Source organism: Bombina bombina, chromosome 3 (genome assembly GCF_027579735.1).
Source record: "Bombina bombina isolate aBomBom1 chromosome 3, aBomBom1.pri, whole genome shotgun sequence".
Classification (NCBI taxonomy): domain Eukaryota; kingdom Metazoa; phylum Chordata; class Amphibia; order Anura; family Bombinatoridae; genus Bombina; species Bombina bombina.
The window spans coordinates 1,085,935,366-1,085,959,307 of NC_069501.1; the positions used below are offsets into that span (position 1 = coordinate 1,085,935,366).

General features: G+C 37.6%; 1 protein-coding gene across 1 annotated transcript in view; it reads left to right on the forward strand.

Moving 5' to 3' along the window:
* Positions 1–23,942, forward strand: part of VPS36 (vacuolar protein sorting 36 homolog) — a 143,046-nt gene that overhangs the window by 28,620 nt on the left and 90,484 nt on the right. The window contains exons 6-8 of the mRNA XM_053708389.1: positions 3,010–3,096; positions 11,599–11,631; positions 11,727–11,804. Coding sequence (XP_053564364.1) covers positions 3,010–3,096; positions 11,599–11,631; positions 11,727–11,804 — 198 coding nt within the window. The remainder of the gene's footprint in view (positions 1–3,009; positions 3,097–11,598; positions 11,632–11,726; positions 11,805–23,942) is intronic.

A 23,942-nucleotide genomic window follows, 5' to 3' on the forward strand; every position in this document is an offset into this window, starting at 1 on the left:
TGGCTTTTATGCCCAATGATTATCCCAATGTAAAAATGATATTCATTGTCTCTTATGGCTCTATCTAAGACGTGAAAAGGTGACGGCACTTTAAAAAAAAAAAAAATGTTTGGTTTGAGCATTGAGCACCTAGCTTTCTCCACAGGAAGTAATTTGTGATCATGATTAGTTTGTTATAGGTAATGAAACTCTTTAAAGCAGCAAAAAAAAATATTCATAGATGATGTACAGAGTTTTGAAAGCCATAAGCTTTTCAGCAGGTACCTGCAGAGTGTTGGAAATCTATGAAGTAAGTTTATGGCGGAATGTAAAAGATATCATAACATTTGCAGCAAAAATCCTAGCCCAAGGGTTGAAAGCAATAAAGTATGATTTTATGTAGCATTTACACTTGTAATAATACACGATCAGTAACACCAGCAATGCCCCGACAAGCTTGCACCCTAATTGTAATTACCTAAACCGTGTGAAGATGAAACAACTTGCCTAAGGTTACAGGCGGATCTCACTTGATCATAATCCGGGATTCATTGTTTTGAAGAAGAAAAAAAAAAAAAGGACAATTTCCACTAAATGTCAGTTTATGCTCTGGGAAATTTTCAGTTGTGGAATGAGGTAGTTTGTTCTAATGCAAAAATGAAATGCTGTAATTCTTTAGCATGTTTATTTCTGTACTAGTATCTCTTGTTAACTATGGGCCAGATTACAAGTCATGAGCAAAACTGGGAGGTGTTAATTTCGCTTGCGTAAAATACATTTGTGTGCTGAAATTGCTAGTTTGTTACTTTTTGTGTGCCTCGTGATAATTTTGTGTTTCATATTTCACTAACGCATGCAAATTTTTTGCACTGACTCAAAAACATTCCCAACCCTACTGCCCCCACCACACAATTAACCCTTAAAACACCAGACCTCTACCACATTTAACCCCTAAACCTTCACAACACTGCACTATAACCCTCTGCTGTTACAGGTGGAAAACCCTTTATCCAAACTGCTTGGGACCAGAAAACCTTTGGATTTTAGAATATTTGTATATATAAAATGGGACAGTTTGGAGAGGGCATGGAACCAAGTGTATACAAAACTATATTATGTCATTTACATGTCATAATACAGCATATACATGTAACCTAAAGTTAGTTTTATATCATTTCTAATACTTTTGTATTTTTTGTATCTCTTTTTTTTTATTTTTTATTTAAATATTACTTAAAAAGTTTGGATTTCAGAATAAGTGCATTTTGGAACTCCTGATTTGGGAATATGTACCTGTATGTTGCCCCTAAACTGCCACAACTCCAACACAATAATTGCCTCTTCCTGCTATTAACCTCTAAATCACTTGCTAAATACTCGCCACAGCCCCTCTGGTTAAAAAAACAACTTTCTGCTATTAACCACATAACCACCACAACCCATATCACTAAAAGTCTCTTCTTTATGAAGCTCTCAAATGTCATATCCCAATCACAACAATTCCATTATAAACCTCTAAATAGCCAACGCCCACTGCTTTTTGCAATGGTGGTCTGTCAATTTAGATGTTAATAGTTTTTTATTTTATTTATTTACCTGTCAAAATTATATATATATATATATATATTTTTTTTATATATATTTTGGTATATTTCATGCCATCATTGCACTGCCAAATGTGATCATATATCAAAATCGTTAACTTTTCCACAAACTTTGGGTTCCTCACTGAATTTATTTACATACCGCTTGTGCAATCATGGCACAAATGATTGTTAAAACTTTTCTGGGACCACCATCTTGGGTACTGGCAGACAGTCTGCCAATATAAATATTTAAGGCAATTTTTTTTTTTTTTTTTTTTATAGATTTTAATTTTTTTCAATTTTCTGTGGTGTAGGATCCTCTAACCTCCATGATCACTCCCAAACAGCTCTCTAACCCTCCCCCCTCTAACTAGTGTCCACCATCTTAGGTACTGGCAGCTGTCTGGCAGCACCTATAAAATACCTAAATATGTGTTTTATTTATTTATTTTTTATTTTTATTCCTTGTAGTGTAATGGTCCCCCCCCCACCTCCCCTCTCCAATGATAGCTATTTAGGGTCCCCCCCACCTTTTTCTGTAGTGTAGCTCCCCATCCCTCCCTCTCCTTTTATTTTTATTTTTCTGTAGTGTAGGGCTATCCCACTCCCTCCTCCCTCCACTGCAGGACCAAACCAACCACCTCCCGAATTCCCTCTCACACGTACCGCCAGCAGCAGCAGATGATCCTTACAGACTGTAACGCACAAAGTGTCACCGTCTGTAACGACCTGGCATCTGCCTTCATTTGGAGCACTGATTGTGTTCCATATGAAGATAAAAGTCATGAGCTTAGGAACTCCAGCTCTAACTTAACAGCCAAGACTGCTGAAGCTACGACGTGTATATATATATTTGTGTGTGTATGTATGTGTGTGTATATATATATATATATATATATTGTGCGGTGCGATAAGTACTGCACAAAGTATATATACGTCATAATGGGTAAATGGGTTAAACGTATGCTAAATCCGAATCATGAAAGTTTCCTTTTGACTTCCACGTCCGTTTAAACACAGCTGTACAAATTACAGTTCCGGAGCAGAACATAGCTAGTAGCCCAGTTAGGAGCATCATATGTAAGTTGCTACCAGTTGCCAACCATTTACTCCTCAAGCTACAGTGGCACTTTAATTATTTGCAAAAATTATATACTGTAATGAATTAGAGCATTTATTTTGCATTAGAATCTCTCTTTAATAATTACTTGAACATTCATATGACTGCAAATTATAATCTGAGTGAACCACAATATTATAATAAAATAACAGTATATTGTATTGCGGAGAGATCAGGACGTGCTGCACAAAACCTATAAACAATACATTGTATTTCTTTACAGAACCGTAAATACACTTTTACATTGTGTACATTAGAAGTATGTCTTGAACTTTAACTGTGCCGTGAGAAATTCCTCATTTTCCTTCCTATTCCTCTGTCTAGGGTGGAAGAATAAAAGCTGTTGGGATTGTTGGAATTGAGAGGAAACTGGAAGAAAAAAGAAAAGAAACTGACAAAAACATTTCCGAGGTAAATGTATAATCATTTTGTTGCCAAGGTCAAACATCTGTAGGATACTTTGTACTGAAATAATAAAGAATCAGGCGCTGTAAACAATTAGCTGAACGCAAAGTGGCAGGAATAAATATGATAGGCTTTATTTTCTATATTGACACAACTCTAAAAACATTTGGTCAATCTATCTATCTGAATGTCTATGTAATCTATCATATATCTATCGGATTATCTATCTATTTGAATATCTTATCTATTATTTAAGTTAAAGGGACATTGAACCCAATTTTTTTCTTTCGCGATTCAGATAGAGCATGAAATTTTAAGCAACTTTCTAATTTACTCCTATTATCAAATTTTCTTCATACTCTTGGTATCATCATTTGAAATGCAAGAATGAAAGTTTAGATGGCGTCCCATTTCTGGTGAATAACCTGGGTTATCCTTGCTGATTGGTGGATAAATGCATCCACCAATAAAAAAAAAGTGCTGTCCAGAGTCTGAACCAAAAAAAGCTTAGATTCCTTCTTTTTCAAATAAAGATAGCAAAAGAACGAAGAAAAATTGATAATAGGAGTAAATTAGAAAGTTGCTTACAATTGCATGCTCTATCTGAATCATGACAGAAAAAACGTGGTTTCAGTGTCCCTTTAAAACAAAAATTCTATTTGAAACATTGATTTTCAAATACTTTTAACTTGAATAGATACATTTATTTTAATGAAGCCATCTAAATAATGGGAAAACAAGTTGTACAAATCTTCATGAATTTGGCAGAACAATATTACGGTGTAGAAACTCTAGTGTGATTTGGAAAACATGTAACATTATACATACATGCGCACATTGGGATTTCGTTTTTTTCTACATCCGTATAACTATAGCAATAATGTTTTACAAAAACAAACAGATTATTAGATGCTAACAAATTTATGTGAAATAAATAACTGTGAAGAAAAATAAAACAGAGCATTGATATTTCCCTGGGGATTACAGCAAACTGCTTAAAGATTATGGACCATAATGTTAGAATACTACAAAATATATTGGTAATAATTAGAGAAACAAAAATGATATGTGCAAACCTTTATCCAAAGCATTTACATACAGGAGCTTTGCATACTCAAAGACAAATGTGTCTTTCATGATTCAGATAGAGCATACTATTTTAAACAACTTTCCAATTAACTTCTGTTATCAAAAATCTTTTGTTGAAGGAGCAGCAATGCATACTGGGAGCTAGCTGAACACATTGGGTGAGCCAATGACAAAAGGCATATATGTTCGGCCTCCAATTAGAAGCTAGCTCCCAGTAGTGCTTATCAGCCTGCCTAAGTGCGTTTCCCCAAAGGTTACCAAGAGAATGAAGCACATTAGATAATAGCTGTAAATTAAAACGTTGTCTAAATTTGCATGCTCTATCTGAATCATGAAAGTTTAATTTTGACTTTACTGTCCTTTTAACATTGATTCACCATTCGTTTTAAAACGCTTACCTAACCCTAAAGCACCAAAGTGTAATTGTGGGGTATTAATGTAGCCCCTTACAAGCAGTGCTTGCTCACAATCAGGGCCGTCTTTAATATTGACTGGACCCTGGGCAAAAATTTTCTTGGGCCCCACCCCCACCCCATACAATTTCGCTCTCCACCCCAACATCCCAAAAAACAACTAAATCAATTTATTTTATAATTGTTTTCAAAATTATTAGCCCAGTAGGGATCATCCACTGCTGGGCTAATCATTTAAAAAAAAATGAAATAAATTGCAATATGTGAAACTGTACCTAAGCAGTATTAATAAGTAAGTAAATAAATATATAAATTCCTCCACTGTGGATTTATTTAATATTCTTTTGAATGTGATTCTGGTGTGAGGTTAGCTGGTTAAAGATATTTAGGGCAGCCAACAGGAGCAAAGCAAGTTAAAGACTGAGGAGGAAGCATGGAGGTGAAGACAAATATAAGTTTACTAACTGGAACAGCAGAACTGCTATGGGAAACTGTAAAATCTGAGACAGAGAGAAAACAAAAACTATAAATAAAAAAAAATATACCTTACATTAATGTGTGAAGTATCAGCATGACACTATACATCAGCCACAGCAGCACATATCACTTCTTTGCTAGGAACAAGTTCCCTCTCACCCTGCACTAGACAATGCTGCATGTGGAGGGGCATGTGTGCACTCACTTATTCTTCCCACTGACACCTTTCTACAAAGTACTGTTCCCCTAACAAACTTCAGTTAGTTGATCTTAGGGCCACAGCAGAAAAAGCGGGGCTAATGGGACCAGCAGACTGGATGCTGTCTTCCCAAGGCTGCATGGATACAGTGTGAGATGAGTCACACAGCCTCAAGACTGAAGAGAGCAGTGTCTGCAGCTGCACAGATGCTCAAATCCTCACGTGCCTGCCGCTCCAGCTTTCTGCTGCATGCTCCTACAGTCAGCCCTACCCAGAAACAATCCCCACCACCAGAGCAGTTACCTGGTAACAGTGGTAACCCCAGTAGGACCTTTTCTGATGCAGTGGGAATGGCTGGATGCCAAGTTAGGGCTTTGCATTCAGTGCTGCACAGTGCACATCTAAAACAGCACATGGCAATAGCTTGGCATGTCACATGACACCGGCACGGTCTGGCACAGTTTTTTTAAAAAAAAATATATAAGCAGAGTACTTTTGACTATGATAGTATTATGACTGAATGTGTGTGTTCCCCATGTCACATCAGCAGTCTGGTATGAACCATAAAAAAAAAAAAAAAAAAAAAAAATTTTTAACCCCTTAATGACAACTGATGTACCAGGTACGTCATGCACTAACAAGCAGTTAATGACAATGGACGTACCTGGTACGTCAGTTGTCTAACAGAGTGCTGGAAGTGATCACAATCACTTCCAGCAGCTCTGAGGGTATTGCAGTGATGCCTCGATATGGAGGCATCCTGCAATACCCCTTTACAAGACTCCGATGCAGAGAGAGCCACTCTGTGGCCCTCTCTGCACCGGTAGTGATGGTGCCGATGGTGCCTTTGGGAGGTGGGAGCGTGTGCGCGTGCGTGCACAGGTGCGCGTGGGCGCGTGCACGTGCACATGCACACATTAGCCACACTGACACCAATGAAAAATGAAGGGGAAATTTTTTTTTTATTTTTTTTTTACATTTAAAAGGATCTGGGAGGGGGAGGGGGTGGGGGTATTGTGGGGGGGCTGCTACACTACAGAAATAATTAAACATACAGATAAAAGTTAAAAATAAAATTAAAATAGTTTGGTTTGTGGGGTCAAACTGGGTACTGGCAGACAGCTGCCAGTACCCAAGATGGCGGTAATTAGGTAGGGGAGAGGGTTAGAGAGCTGGAGGGGGGGATCAGGGAGGTTGGTGCTAAGGCAGGGGTCCATCACAACTAAAATATTTTATAATTTTTATTTAAAAAAAAAAAAAAAACTCTTTTATTTAGTACTGGCAGACTTTCTGCCAGTACTTAAGATGGCGGTAACAATTGTGGGGTGGGGGAGGGAAGAGAGCTGTTTGGGAGGGATCAGGGGGTGGGATGTGTCAGGTGGGAGGCTGATCTCTAAAATTAACCCTGCAAGCTCCCTACAAGCTACCTAATTTAACCCCTTCACTGCTGGGCATAATTCACGTGTGGTGCGCAGCAGCATTTAGCGGCCTTCTAATTACCAAAAAGCAACGCCAAAGCCATATAAATCTGCTATTTCTGAACAAAGGGGATCCCAGAGAAGCTTTTACAACAATTTCTGCCATAATAGCATAAGCTGTTTGTAAATAATTTCAGTGAGAAACCTAAAATTGTGAAAAATGTAAAGTTTTTTTTTTTATTTGCTCGCATTTGGCGGTGAAATGGTGGAATAAAATATACCAAAATGGGCCTAGATCAATACTTGGGGTTGTCTACTACACTACACTAAAGCTAAAATTAACCCTACAAGCTCCCTACAAGCTCCCTAATTAACCCCTTCACTCCTGGGCATAAAACATGTGTGGTGCGCAGCGGCATTTAGCGGCCTTCTAATTACCAAAAAGCAACCACAAAGCCATATAAGTCTGTTACTTCTGAAAAAGGGGATCCCAGAGAAGCATTTACAACCATTTGTGCCATAATTGCACAAGCTGTTTGTAAATAATTTCAGTGGGAAACCTAAAGTTTGTGACAAAATTTGTGAAAAAGTGAACTTTTTTTTTTTTTTATCGCATTTGGCGGTGAAATGGTGGCATGAAATATACCAAAATGGGCCTAGATCAATACTTTGGGATGTCTTCTAAAACAAAATATATATATGTCAAGGGATATTCAGAGATTCCTGACAGATATCAGTGTTCCAATGTAACTAGCGCTAATTTTGAAAAAAAGTGGTTTGGAAATAGCAAAGTGCTACTTGTATTTATTGCCCCATAAATTGCAAAAAAAGCAAAGAACATGTAAACATTGGGTATTTCTAAACTCAGGACAAAATTTAGAAACTATTTAGCATAGGTGTTTTTTGGTGGTTGTAGATGTGTAACAGATTTTGGGGGTCAAAGTTAGAAAAAGTGTTTTTTTCCATTTTGTCATCATATTTTATCATTTTTTTTTAGTAAATTATATGATATGATGAAAATAATGGTATCTTTAGAAAGTCCATTTAATGGCGAGAAAAACGGTATATAATATGTGTGGGTACAGTAAACGAGTAAGAGGGAAATTACAGCTAAACACAAACACTGCAGAAATGTAAAAATAGCCATTGTCATTAAGGGTAAGAAAATTGAAAAATGGTCCGGTCATTAAGGGGTTAAGGACTCTTGGGCCCCTCAACAGAGACTGGGCCCTGGGCAGCTGCCCCTTTTGCCCTGTGTTAAAGACGGTCCTGCTCACAATGCTTGATCAGGCATGCAGCGAAGCTATAAAGGCTTAAAGCAGGCTGCAAATAATATAGGCTTTTGTTCAAGCAAACACAGAGGTGATCACTTATTTGTTGTCTTACAGTGTACAGTAGCCTAACATCATAACAAAGGCTGCACGTCATATAAACTACTTATTATTCTGAACTGCGTCTGGCTGTTTTTTTTGAGTTCTCAGATATTAGAAGCCACTACCAAACATTTAGCTCATATTATTGGCCAAGGTAATATTTTATAAATAGTATTAGACTGGCTCATAAAGTAATTGCCACTTTAGGACAATGTATATTCCTCTGTGATGTTAACGACTAAGTGTATTTAATAGGTACAATCTGTAAACCTGCACAAATGGGCATCTATAGTGTACTGCTTGTTGCTGGAAAGCCAGAATATCTTTATCAAGTGGTATCTACTGATTCAAATACTTTCCCTTTTTTTGGGGTCTACATAGCTGCTTCTTCGTATTGTTATGTAATCTGCACTTCACAGATGTTTGTTGCTCTGCATGTTTCCATGGAAAATGCAATTTTTTAAATTCATAATAAAGAAAAGCTTCTGATTAACAATGTGAATCACAGAGGAGAGAGACCTGTTCTTGTGGTTTCACTCACTGATTTGCAATTAATGGCTAAATTTAAAACCTGGGCTTTAGCAGTTTCCTGCGTCTGCTGGGTGTTGCTGATAAGAGTACAGTGCCAGAGCATTGTGTTGTCGGAGGAAATTCCTGTTAGGTGTGTGCTTGTTCCTTTTTGTCCTCTGTGCACTGTCTCCAGCTTCGATGAGTTGGGACATTCTATTAATCAGCTTTGAAACGTTTCAGATGTATTACTAGCTGACTTACCAGTTGTCTTTGACAGTGGATGCAGCTGTGTTTAAATTCAAAGGCTAAGATATATGAAGCAATTGGATGTGAAGTAAGCTACAGTCTAGCACTACTTAGTAAATGCCGTTGAATTTACTAATATATTTCACAATTTATTTTGGCCGCTTTTTCCTCTGAAAATTGTAATTTTAGGAATATGTCCCTAAACAACAAAACAATACAAATTTTGCTAACAAAATTACATTTTTAACTGCCATGTGCCATGTATAGCTCTAAAAATGAATGTCACTGTAACTTGTATAAAGTGTATTACAACTGTATTCAGGAACTTTGCAGTTAAAGGGACTGTAAACGCCAGAATTATTGTTTAAAAAGATAGATAATCCCTTTATTACCCATTCCCCAGTTTTGCATAACCAACACAGTTATAATAATATACTTTTTACCTCTGTGATTACCTTGTATCTATGCCTCTGCAAACTGCCCCCTTATTTCAGTTCTTTTCACAGACTTGCATTTTTAGCCAATCATTGCTGACTCCTAGGAGCTTCACGTGCCTGAGCTCAATTTTATCTATATGAAACACATGAACTAATGCCGTTTAGTGTTGAAAAACTGTCAAAATGCTTTCAGATTAGAGGCTGCCTTCAAGGTCTAAGAAATTAGCATATGAACCTCCTAGGTTTAGATTTCAACTAAGAATACCTAGATAACAAAGCAAAATTGGTAATAAAAGTAAATTGGAAAGTTGTTTAAAATCACATCCCCTATTTAGATCATGATTTTTTTTATTTTTTTTTTACTTAACTGTCCCTTCAATCACAATCTGTAATTTGATAACTAACAACATGTTATAGACTGCTGATGAAGTTTATAAAATGCTGTCTGTGCTATCTTTATATATATTTTTGTAATGTATTAGTCAGTGTTACATTTAAGCACAATTCCATCTTGGTCTTTAAAACTGGCCTTACAATGATGGCAACTCCCCATATGTAGGCAGAGGTGAAACCAAGTCATTGTTTTGCAAGTCTCAAGTCAAGTCCTGAGTCAACACAGGCAAGTCCAAGTAAAGTTGCAAGTCCTCAACTTTAAGCTTCAAGATTTAAAGGGACACTGAACCCAAATTTTTTTCTTTAGCGATTCAGATAGAGCGTGCAATTTTAAGCAACTTTCAAATTTTCTCTTATTATAAATTTTTCTTCGTTCTCTTGCAATCTTTATTTGAAAAAGAAGGCATCTAAGCTATTTGTTTGGTTCAGAACCTTGGAAAGCACTTGTTCATTGGTGGATGAATTTATCCACCAATCAGCAAGAACAACCCAGGTTGTTCACCAAAAATGGTCCGGCATCTAAACTTACATTTTTGCATTTCAAATAAAGATACCAAGTGAATGAAGAAAATTTAATAATAGGAGTAAATTAGAAAGTTGTTTAAAATTGCATGCTCTATCGGAATCACAAAAGAAAAAAATTGGGTTTAGTGTCCCTTTAAGTCTTTAGTGCTCTTTGCCCAATTTAGGCCTAGTTTCCATTGAGGTAGTAAATTGGTCCCAACTCTGATCTTTGGTTTTAGACTGTATAATGTCAGAGTGCTCGAGTCTAAGTCAAGTCGCAAGTTGTCTTTGATTATGTTGAGTAACTAGTCATTAAATTGGGACTTGAGTCCAAGTCACATCTAAGGGCTAGATTTAATAACCCCCAGACACACGGGCGGACATCTATGCCCCTGTCTGCCCAGCATCACGGCTATATACGCTGCTCCCTGCTCACATGCGGCCAATCGCTTGCAAGTAGGGGCTGTCAAGCTCCCCATTTCATAGACGTCTGGGTGGATTGAGTAACACTACTTAAGCGTTGGCCTAGTTGGTTAGGAAGCAGCCGTCTGATGATGACTGATGCTTCTTAACTAGGGACTCCAAAGCTGCATTTGCAGCTTCTTAAATGGAGCCTTAAGTCATGTGACTTAAGTCAACCCTGTATGTAGGTAATTGTTAGCATCACTTTAAAATGTAAAAAAATGGCTGTTAAAGGTACTTTAAACATTTTGAGATTGTGAAACAAACTGTTTAATTACGTGTAGTTAAAACATTTGAAATATACTTTCATGGTTTATTTTGTCCCTTTTTCCTGTAATTTAATTCTGACTCATTTAAAGCTGTCCCTAATTGGTCTCAGAGATTTTTATATAAAGGAAAAGTAGATTACAATATAGCGATGTCCATTATTTTATGGACACTAAAACTTTACATTCATTTTTTTTTCAGTATTCAAACAAATAATACAATTTTGTATATTATTCAAAGGCTAATCTTTGTTTTAAAGGTACCATTTTATCTAGCATTTATTTAGTTTTTAATGTCCCTTTAATATCTTGTTTCCCTCATGGCCTAATTTGAGATCCAAGAACAGAATGTTGTCCTTATTATTAGTTTCTCTAAACCCTAAAGTTAGTTTGTTACTGCTCAGGTAACTAATGAGCTCTAGGATTAGGTTTTCTCCCCAATTCCAAATATTGTCGTCTGTGCGCCAAAATCAACTGATAATATACTTGTTATAGGGTTTATTGTGCTGTGTGAAAAATATACTCTCACCAGGCCATAGATGCAAACTTTATACCCATTGCAGCCCATACTTTTGTTTTTGTCATATTTTTGTCTGCAGTAATATAGTAAATATTATTTCCATTTTTTTTAAATCTGTTTCTAAGAACAGTTGTTTAAGAGATGTATCCTTAATACACAACTGCACTAAACACATTTGAAAATGTTTGTTTTATTTTTCAGGCTTTTGAAGATCTGAGCAAGTTAATGGAAAAGGTATTGTAAAATACTATTCATACTGAAGTACAACCTACTGTAGCCATTTGAATCAATGTGGTGATGACACATAACTGTCTTCATTATTTTTGTAGGCCAAGGAAATGGTGGAGTTGTCTAAATCTATAGCCAACAAGATCAAAGATAAACAAGGGGATATAACAGAGGATGAGGTAAATATGACAGAGTATCGGAAAACTAAACACAGGGGTCGCCAGAATATCATCACAATACATTTGTGTGCAGACTAAATCCAGAAATAACATTTATACAGCACAGTATTTTTATAATGGAAATCTGTTTTTTAAACACTCTGTGAAACTGGTAGAGTTTAAATTATCTGTGTCCCTGTCATCACATATTTATGGAAACACCATGCTGTTCCCTTTAGCAGTGATGCTTTCATTAAATTGTATCAGCAGCGTACTGACACACGTCTGTTGTATGTCACATTTCTTGATGTAGAGTGTAACCTCGTTGGCGCTTGTTGATCCTTTCTTTAGTTTTAAACGTATTTCTTCTTACCATGAATCTGTGTTATTGTCTACCTTACTCATGTAGTCAGCACTACAGAGTTTGATGAAACTTTACAAAGAATGATATTCACATCAGGGTTGTATATAATGTAATAACTGCTTGTTTATGATCAAAATATAGAGCTAGGCATGCTGGATTTTATTGCAAACATTTAGGTTTCATTCTCTACCTTTCTATAGTCCAAAAGAAAAAAATACTCCTTTCTTTCATGTAAGTGGCAAGAATCCATGAGCTAGTGACGTATGGGATATACATTCCTACTAGGGGGGAGGGTCAAGTTTCCCAAACCTCAAAATGACTATAAATACACCTCCCACCTCACTCATACCTCCGTTTTACAAACGTTGCCTCCTTTGGAGGTGGTGAAGCAAGATGTACTTGATTTCTTATGTGAAAGGCATTTTGAAGCCCAATTCCTCTCAAAGTACAGTGTTGGTCTGAGGGATGTGAAGGGAGTATTGCCTGATGATGCCATGTTTTCACCTATGGGAAATCTATTCTAGTGCTCTCTGTAAATCAGTTGCAGGGATTAATCTGCTGCCTCCCTTTACAGATCGACATTATCCTCCTTTACCATTACCTCTACTGATATGTTTCAGTACTGGTTTGGCTGCTCTCATTTGTTTATAGAGGGCTATGATGTTTGCTTTTGATTTTACTTTTGTATAAGAATTTTATTATAAGCATTTTTTCCATTCCTGAAACTATTTTGAGGAAATTGGATATTTTGTTTAAATGTTATTTTTTCTTTTTTGTTACATTTTTCAAGATGTCTCAAACTGATCCTGCCTCTGATGTTTGTCAGTATATTTATAAGAATCTTAGCAGTAGTGCTCTCCAAATAATATATCAGTCTATGGCAGGGTTATAACACAATATATTTAAATAATTATCCTTTAAAATATAAACCCTTAATCAATATGCATCTACTAGAAACCATTAAATTAATATAAATATCTGAATTCTTTTTATTAGTTAATATCTATGAACATATTGGAATATATTTGTAATACCAGGACATGAAACAATATTATACACGTTTTCAAAGCTATTAAGATATGCTATACTTCTTACAAAGCTCATAAAAAGTTTACCTTTAAAACCAGCCTTATTTACAAATAGCCTTTCATTCAATTAACACAATGGGATTCTAAGTAAAATACTCAGCTATTTACCCACTCTTTACTCTAACACAATTCTACTTTAAAATATCAAAATTTTCACAGATAATTTACTTAGCATCAATGATATATGTTTAACAATATACAGGCTATGAAATATTAGCTTTAAAATACAATTTATTTCCTTTAAGTCTGTTTACATACAGCAATAATGAATGCTTACTTTAAATGTTTGCATACAACAGACAAGCTAAGAGCTATTTAAGGCTATGAAATACAGTTTAAAAACACAATTTGCTCTCTTCAATCTACCACAGTCTTTTAATACTCACAAGGATGAACACCAATCGATATCCAATATCTCTCAGCAGGTTTTAATCTCACCTCAGAAATACCAATAAGTATATTTTGCAATCAATGAGAAAAGGGTAGATCAGCTTTGCCAAAGTAAAATGGTATCTCACGCCCAGCACCCAGTTACAAATCAGCTCAGCAGAATCTGTCTGTCTTTTTCCTCTCTCTTGCCTTACTTTATATATGTTTCAATCATTGGTGAGGATTGGAAACGCCCAAACGGAAGCCTTGTCCCTTCTGATTGGATATCTAGAATATCTTATTTTTAACAGCCTAAAAAGCCTTCTGGCTGTAGTTCTCGCATCATAACACCGGGGGGCAGCATGACAAACAAACGCAGCAATACATTTACTATCCAACATTAAAAGAAAATATTTCTTTAAAATGTGTAATAAATGCCATAATTTCCTTACATTAATAAGTTATATGTTTATATGTACTGTATTATATCACATTATCTATTCTGATCAATTTGACATGAAACACAGTATGCCCTCAACACCATACCATATCAAAACAACTATACTGCTAATTATTCCAAAATTAATAGCATTTATACATCTGTTATATTTTCAGAGCTGTGTTTAAACTTTCACAAACATCTAGTATATAATCATATCACATGATTCAGATATCCCATGCAGGCAATCCTGCATTGTATCCTCTAGCCCCATCTGAAAAATAGAAAAATTATGTTATATGTAATAAAACAATGGGATTATCAAAATTTCCAATCAATTTATTACAGGTTTGAATCTATTTTTCATATATATATCCAACACAGCAATTACCCCTTTAATATAAGATGTCCCTGAATATATGTATATATATATATATATATATATATATATACACACACACATGTATTAATTTCTATGCTGTCTTTTAACTAGGGATGCACCGAAATTTCGGCCGCAGAAAGTTTCGGCCGAAAATGGCATTTTGGCTATTTCGGTTTTCGTTTTTTTAGCCTGTTATTTTCGGTAAAATTATTGTGTAGCATGTTTCAAATTTGATGCTAGCCTAGAGCTGCTGTTTAAGTTTATTACTTGACTTACTGTTCTGCATATAATGAGTTTTCTAGGACTATACTTTGTTTGGATAATTAGTAAAAAAAAAACCTGTTAAATATGATTCTGTTACATAGAACTAAATAAAGAATAATACAGTATATTGATATTTATAATTGTTTTAAGTAAGGATGCACTAAAATTTTGGTGGCAGAAACATTTTGGCCGAAAATGGCATTATTGTTTGCCTGTTTTTTTTTTTCTTGGTAAAATTATTGTGTAGCATATTATTGTTTTAAGATATTTTTGTCCAATTTTAGTGTGTTACTTTCAATAATAGTGTGGGATTTTTATATTGGCTCTAATTATGCAAAAAAAACCTAAAAAAAAATCATTTGAAAAAATACATTTTCGGTATCCGTTTCGGTTTTCGGTCAAGTGCACCCCGGATTTTCGGATTCGGTTTCGGTCCAGAATTTCCATTTCGGTGCATCACTACTTTTAACAATGGGTTTATTTCAATTGCCATTTAATCTATTACGAAATTTTAATCCATCTCCCACATATATATTCATTTCTATGCAGTGTTCAAAACCATACAAAATCCAGCAGATCACATAGGGAATTGCAAATGCCAATTTGTCTGTTTCTTGTACATGGAGACTTCATAAACAGCATAGATCATTTTACGAGTAGTTGTAAAAGTCACAATACAACATATTTTCTGTTTAGCTAGCAATACAGACGTGTATTTGATGTTTAGGGGCAATTAACAAGCCTGTGCTAATTACCATTTCCCTCTGATTTTGACCAGCATTTCCACTGCTGATTACAGACTCAGCGTCTCTCTCACCACAGCATGGGGCAAAGAGTGCTCTGAATTTTTGCACTTCCAACTAAAGAGCAAATGCTTTAGTGTCAAAGTCTCTGGAGACATCCTGTCTGCAATTGAGTCCTGAAATGTGTATTCAACTCATGGGGCCCTGAATTAATCCTGACATCAGAATTGCAGCCCTTACTTTAGTAATATCGGACAAAAAGATGGTTTCATACATAAACACATTCCCTTGTCCTATTTACATATATATATATATATATATATATATATATATATATATGTCATTTACCTGTACCCTGACATGTTACTGTAGGAACTAAGCTGCATGAACACAATTCTACCGAAGCTAAGTGTGTTTGTTGTAAATTAGCTGATTTTATTTCTTCAGCTCAAATATGTGGCACTTGTTATGCCAAATTTTTACATGCTGGTAATGTTTCTATAAGTACAAATACATCTACTGTTATTCCTTCACAGTCTAATGTACATGATATTCCTGCAAATATGAAAAATTATATTGCTGCAGCCATAGAGAAGGCTATGACTGCTATTCTGCCTTCAAATAAATGTAAAAGGTCTTTCAAAACTTCTCATAAATCTGATTAAATTTGCATTGACCGACAGCATACTGAAGTATCCTCTGCTGATGAGGATCTCTCTGGCTCAGAGGATCCTGCATCAGAGACTGAAATTGACAAATCCTATTTTCTTTTTAAGATTGAATATATTCGTTCTTTATTAAAGGAAGTATTGTTTACTTTGAGTATTGAGGAGTCTAGTCCTCTTGATAACAAAACTAGTAATCGTTTGAATTCTGTTTTTAAAACTTTTGAGGTTACTCCTGAAGTTTGTCCTTTTCCAGATGCTATCTCTAATATGTTTACTAAAAAATGGTCTGAGCCTGGTACTTCTTTTAACCCTTCTTATAGGTTGTCAGCCGTTTAGGAATCAGTCCGGGGTTTAACCCAACTGCTAGCGTGAAAGTAAAACACACACTAGCACACTGAGAAATAACCAGGACGTGACCCACTCAGGAAACAAATACGATAGGTACAAAAAATAATAATTGTTCCTTTAAGCAGAATAGCCACAAAAGAGTTAGCGTTCCTTTTAGAAGATGAATCAAACAAATGATAAAAGTTCACTTAGCAATTTGTAGAAGTAAACGTCCCTTTAAGCAGGTTTTGCAATATATAAAAGATAATGTTCTCTTAAGCAGCTTGTAAAAGTAAATGTCCCTTTAATTAGGTTTGCAACAAACAAAAAGGAAAAGTTCTCTTTTGTAGCTTGTAAAAGTAAATGTCCCTTTAAACAGGTCTTCAACAAACAAAAAGACAAAGTTCTGTTTTGCAGCTTGTAAAAGTAAATGTCCCTTTAAGCAGGCTTGCAACAAACAAAAGATAAAGATCCTTTATAGTAGTTTGTAAAAGTAAATGTCTTTTAAGCAGATTTGCAACAAACAAAGATAAAGTTCTTTTTAGCAGTTTGTAAAAGAAAAATGTCCCTTTAAGTAGGTTTGCAACAAACAAAAGATTAAGCTTACTTAAGGCAAGGCTGTAGCAGGACAAGACTGAAGCTGACAGGCAAAAGCAATATATATCCAGAGATAGATAAAGGGACTAGGCAAAAGCAAGGTCAGGCAGGCAAGAGTCAGTATCCAGGCATCAGTAGTAGGGATAAGGCATAAGCTAGGTCAGGCAGGCAGTAGTCGGTATCCAGGCATCAGTAGTAGGGATAAGGCATAAGCTAGGTCAGGCAGGCAGTAGTCGGAATCCAGAATCAGAAGCAAAGTCAGACAGTTTCAAAAATAGTACTCACAACGCCAGAGTAATCAAACAAACGGGCCCCGAGTAAGATCTCCTGCCGTGGTTTAAAGGCAGGAGCTGCGACGTCATCTGAGGGAGTGTCAGCAACGTGACGTCATTCACACTGAGAAGATCCGGGCGACACGGCGATGAACGGGAGGATCATGACAGCACCCCCCTCCTCAAGGACCCCTCCGGGGGACAGGACCAGGCCTAGCAGGGTGAGACTTGTGGAAGGCCTTTATCAAGGTAGGAGCATTCACTTGATGAGCCGGCTCCCAGGATCGTTCCGTGACTGGATAACCCTTCCAATGAATGAGATAATACAATATCTTGCCACAGAGTTTGGAATCTAGAATGTGGCTGACCTCAAACTCAGGGTGTCCATGAACAAAAAGAGGTGGAGGCTTGGAAATAGGTTTAGAATATCTGTTAGACAACATAGGTTTCAGAAGAGACATGTGGAATACAGGATGGACTTTGAGAGTCTTGGGTAAAGCCACCCGGTAAGCAGTGGAACACACTTGACCCAGTATTCGGAAAGGACCCACATATCGTGGTCCCAGTTTGGTAGAAGGTTGTTTTAGGCGAAGATAACGGGAAGAAATCCAAACTTTGTCACCAGGACGGTACTTGGGAGCCTTCTTCCGTCGAAGATCTGAATAGAACTTGTAACGTTTGGAAGCCACAGAAAGAATATGATGTATTCTCCGCCAATGACGAGTTAATCTTCGGGCAGAAAGATCAGAAGCAGGATTTTCTGTGGAAGAAGTATGCAAAGGAAATGTTCTGGGTTGGTATCCGTAGGCCGCATGAAAAGGAGAGGTCTGAAGGGAGGAATTATACTGAGCGTTATGAGCCAATTCAGCTAATGGGAGATAAGAGGTCCAGTTAGAGTGAAAATGATCCACATAATGTCTAAGATATGTTTCAAGACACTGGTTTACCCTTTCAGTCTGGCCGTAAGACTGTGGATGATGTGAAGTAGACAGAGAAATTGTTGTTCCAAAGTGTTTACAAAGTGATCTCCAGAATCGGGAAACAAACTGTACCCCTCTATCTGAAACGATATCCAGAGGAAATCCATGTATTCTCACAATATGCAAAATAAAAAGTTCAGAAAGTCTTTTGGCAGACGGTAAGCCGGGTAAGGGAACAAAATGAGCAGTCTTAGTGAACCTGTCGACCACCACCCAAATAGTGTTGTTTCCAGCTGAAAAAGGAAGGTCGGTGATAAAGTCCATGGATACATGAGTCCAAGGCTGATGAGGTATGGGCAACGGTTGGAGCAAACCAGAAGGAAGTTGACGAGGAGACTTGTTAGTGGCACATTGTGTGCATACTGAGACATAATCTTTAACATCTTGAGAGAGAGTGGGCCACCAGACATGTTGTTTGAGATTTCGAGCGGTGTTACTAATGCCAGGATGTCCAGAGAGGGGACTATCATGAGCCCAAAATAGGATCTTGGAACGAAGGCGTTCAGGAACAAAGAGTAGACCATCAGGAGGTTTACAGGACAAAGGAAGATTCTTTTGAGCAGACTGTAAATCTTGTAACCAGGAAGTTGATAACTGGGCTATGACTTCATGAGGTTGGAGAATGGTACCAGACTCAGGAATTGGGGTATCTTGAAATTGTCTGGAAAGGGCGTCTGCTTTAATGTTTTTAGAAACGGGTATATAGGACAAATTGTAGTGAAACCGGGAGAAGAATAAAGACCAACGTGCTTGTCTGGAATTCAATCGTTTGGCCGTTTGGAGATAAAGAAGGTTTTTATGATCTGTGAGTATGGTAAACGGCAAAGAGGTACCCTCCAGCCAATGCCTCCATTCGTCCAGGGCCATTTTAATGGCAAGCAACTCTTTAGTTTTTTTTAGTTAAATTCAGAAGGAGTGAACTTTTTAGAGAAGAATCCAACAGGATGAATTTTTCCAGTATCAGGAATTCGTTGGGAAAGAACAGCTCCAGCAGCAACAGAGGAAGCATCAACTTCCAGGATGAACTGAAAATCTGGATTCGGGTGACGGAGAATAGGTGCAGAAGAAAAAGCTTCTTTGAGAGACTCAAAAGCTTCAATAGCCTCAGGAGGCCATTCTTTACAATTTTGCCCCTTTCTAGTGAGAGAAGTAAGAGGAGAAGTAATAGTAGCAAAATCTTTGATGAACTTCCTGTAATAGTTGGCGAAGCCCAGAAAATGTTGCAGAGCCTTCAGAGAATCAGGTCTAGGCCAATCCAAAATGGCAGAAAGTTTAGTAGGATCCATTTCAAATCCAGATGCAGATATTACATAACCCAGAAAGGGTATGGATTTTTGATGGAATGAACATTTCTCCAGCTTAGCAAACAGATGGTAATCTCTTAAACGTTGAAGTACTCTCCTGACGTGGTGCACATGATCTTGGTGGTTTTGAGAAAAAATCAGGATATCGTCAAGGTATATGATGACAAAGATATTAAAAAAATCACGAAAAATCTCGTTCACAAAATGTTGAAAAACTGCAGGAGCATTACATAGCCCAAAAGGCATGACCAGATACTCGTAATGCCCAAATCGAGTGTTAAAAGCAGTCTTCCATTCATCTCCCTTGCGTATACGGATAAGATTGTATGCCCCACGTAGATCAAGTTTGGTAAATATGGTGGATCCTTGAAGATAAGTAAACAGTTCAGGAATAAGGGGTAGAGGATAACTGTTCTTGATGGTAATTTGATTTAGTCCTCTGTAATCAATACAGGGTCGTAGTCCACCATCCTTCTTTCCTACAAAAAAGAAACCAGCCCCTACAGGAGAAGAGGAGGGTCGAATAAATCCTCTAGCCAGATTGTCTTTAATATATTCTTCCAAAGCCACGTTTTCAGGTCTAGAAAGTGGATATGTCTTGCCTCGAGGGTAAGTAGCCCCAGGAAGAAGATCAATGGGGCAATCAAAAGGACGGTGAGGAGGAAGACGTTCAGCTTCCTTCTTGGAGAAAACATCCACAAAATCATGATAAGGCATAGGTAAAAAGTCCGGAGTTTCGATTGTGAGAGCGATAGTGAGTGGTAACTTAGTGATCTTTTGAAGACATTTAGTCTGGCATGTTGAGCCCCAGGAGGTGAGTTCGCCAAAAGTCCAAGAAAAAGTAGGATTATGTACTTGGAGCCAGGGAAGTCCCAAAATGATGGGAAATTGAGGAGTAGAAATAACGTCAAAACAAATCGTCTCAGAATGAAGTATTCCAACAGTAAAAAGTAAAGGTTTAGTAGCAAACTGAATGAATCCGGAACCCAAAGGATCTCCACTAACCGTAGAGACAGAAATAGAATACTTTTTCTTTAGTAAGGGTATAGCGTGAGTAGAGACAAATGTGGAGTCAATGAACACACCTCCTGCACCAGAGTCAACAAGAGCTTGGATATGTATCTTACTATGTCCAACTTGAAGGGTTACTGGAACAAAGAGTTTCTTGTATAGGGAATGACTACTTTTTTGGCTTAACTCAGTTCCCTGGACAAAAGTTAAGCCCTGGCTTTTACTGGCCTGGTAGGACAATCCCTTAATAAATGCCCTTTACGGCCACAGTACAAACACAGGCCAAGAGAACGTCTTCTCAAGCGTTCAGTCTCTGTTAATTTTATGCTTCCCACTTCCATAGATTCAGCCTGATCAGGAGTAGGAGAGACAGGAGTGACTGGATTAGAAAAACGAGGAGCCAAACGAAAAGGAGTTCGAGTTGATGACCTCTGTGTTCTATCCCTTTCTTGTTGGCGTTCACAAAATCTGGCGTCGAGACTGATACAAAGATTTATTAAGGCTTCCAAGGATTCTGGAAGTTCCCGATACACCAATTCATCCTTGAGACGCTCAGAAAGTCCTTTACGAAAAGCGGCTCTAAGTGCTCCCTGATTCCAAGTAGTTTCAGATGCAAGTGTGAGGAACTCAATAGCGTATTGAGAAACTGGTTGACTTCCTTGTCGTAAATCTAAGAGTCGCCTCAGCAGCGGAAGATCTTCCAGGTTTATCAAATACATTTGAAAATACAGAGAGAAATGCATCTACATCCAAAAGTATAGGATCATTCTTTTCTAGCAAAGGTGATACCCAAGCCAAAGCTTTTCTTTTCATTAAGGAAATAAGGAATGTAATTCTCGAAGAGGGAGTAGCAAAGAGAGTAGGGCTATTTCGGAAATGGAGACGGCACTGATTCAGAAAACCCCTACAGTCTTCAGGATTCCCATCATACTTATCCGGAAGAGGTATCCTGGGACTCAGTTGTACTTGAGACTGGTTGTTTGGGATCAAAGGAGGTAATGCCTCATTAGGATTAGGATTGGGTGGTGCAGGAGGAACCAAACTTTGTAATAAAGCAGTTATTTGATCCAGCTTAGAATCCAGGGATTGCAAGTGGGTAGCATGAGATCCCAGTAGTTGTCCCTGGTGAGCCACGGCCATGGATAATTCAGTGGGGTCCATTTATGGCCCGTTTGTAATGTCAGCCGTTTAGGAATCAGTCCGGGGTTTAACCCAACTGCTAGCGTGAAAGTAAAACACACGCTAGCACACTGAGAAATAACCAGGACGTGACCCACTCAGGAAACAAATACGATAGGTACAAAAAATAATAATTGTTCCTTTAAGCAGAATAGCCACAAAAGAGTTAGCGTTCCTTTTAGAAGATGAATCAAACAAATGATAAAAGTTCACTTAGCAATTTGTAGAAGTAAACGTCCCTTTAAGCAGGTTTTGCAATATATAAAAGATAATGTTCTCTTAAGCAGCTTGTAAAAGTAAATGTCCCTTTAATTAGGTTTGCAACAAACAAAAAGGAAAAGTTCTCTTTTGTAGCTTGTAAAAGTAAATGTCCCTTTAAACAGGTCTTCAACAAACAAAAAGACAAAGTTCTGTTTTGCAGCTTGTAAAAGTAAATGTCCCTTTAAGCAGGCTTGCAACAAACAAAAGATAAAGATCCTTTATAGTAGTTTGTAAAAGTAAATGTCTTTTAAGCAGATTTGCAACAAACAAAGATAAAGTTCTTTTTAGCAGTTTGTAAAAGAAAAATGTCCCTTTAAGTAGGTTTGCAACAAACAAAAGATTAAGCTTACTTAAGGCAAGGCTGTAGCAGGACACGACTGAAGCTGACAGGCAAAAGCAATATATATCCAGAGATAGATAAAGGGACTAGGCAAAAGCAAGGTCAGGCAGGCAAGAGTCAGTATCCAGGCATCAGTAGTAGGGATAAGGCATAAGCTAGGTCAGGCAGGCAGTAGTCGGTATCCAGGCATCAGTAGTAGGGATAAGGCATAAGCTAGGTCAGGCAGGCAGTAGTCGGAATCCAGAATCAGAAGCAAAGTCAGACAGTTTCAAAAATAGTACTCACAACGCCAGAGTAATCAAACAAACGTGCCCCGAGTAAGATCTCCCGCCGTGGTTTAAAGGCAGGAGCTGCGACGTCATCTGAGGGAGTGTCAGAGGACGCGTCACGTTGCTAAGCAACGTGATGTCATTCACACTGAGAAGATCCGGGAGCCACGGCGATGAACGGGAGGATCATGACATAGGTTTAAGAAGCTGTATCCTTTACCTGTGGCCAATTTAGAGTTTTGGGAAAAAGTCCCTAAGGTTGATGGGGCTATTTCCACTCTTGCCAAACATACTACTATTCCTATGGAAGATAGTTCTTCTTTTAAGGATTCTTTAGATAGGAAGATCGAATCTTATCTTAGAAGAGCATATTTACATACCGGATATATTCTTAGACCTGCTATTTTAATGGCTGATGTTGCTGCTGCTTCAACTTTTTTGTTGGACAGCTTAGCACAGCAGTTATCAGATCCTGAACTGTCTAGCATTGTTCTTTTACTTCAACATGCTAATCATTTCTTTTGTGATGCTATATTTGATGTCATTAAAAACAGAATTTATGTTTACCTGATAAATTACTTTCTCCAACGGTGTGTCCGGTCCACGGCGTCATCCTTACTTGTGGGATATTCTCTTCCCCAACAGGAAATGGCAAAGAGCCCAGCAAAGCTGGTCACATGATCCCTCCTAGGCTCCGCCTTCCCCAGTCATTCGACCGACATAAAGGAGGAATATTTGCATAGGAGAAACCATATGATACCGTGGTGACTGTAGTTAAAGAAAATAAAATATCAGACCTGATTAAAAAACCAGGGCGGGCCGTGGACCGGACACACCGTTGGAGAAAGTAATTTATCAGGTAAACATAAATTCTGTTTTCTCCAACATAGGTGTGTCCGGTCCACGGCGTCATCCTTACTTGTGGGAACCAATACCAAAGCTTTAGGACACGGATGAAGGGAGGGAGCAAATCAGGTCACCTAGATGGAAGGCACCACGGCTTGCAAAACCTTTCTCCCAAAAATAGCCTCAGAAGAAGCAAAAGTATCAAACTTGTAAAATTTAGTAAAAGTGTGCAGTGAAGACCAAGTCGCTGCCTTACATATCTGATCAACAGAAGCCTCGTTCTTGAAGGCCCATGTGGAAGCCACAGCCCTAGTGGAATGAGCTGTGATTCTTTCAGGAGGCTGCCGTCCGGCAGTCTCATAAGCCAATCTGATGATGCTTTTAATCCAAAAAGAGAGAGAGGTAGAAGTTGCTTTTTGACCTCTCCTTTTACCAGAATAAACAACAAACAAGGAA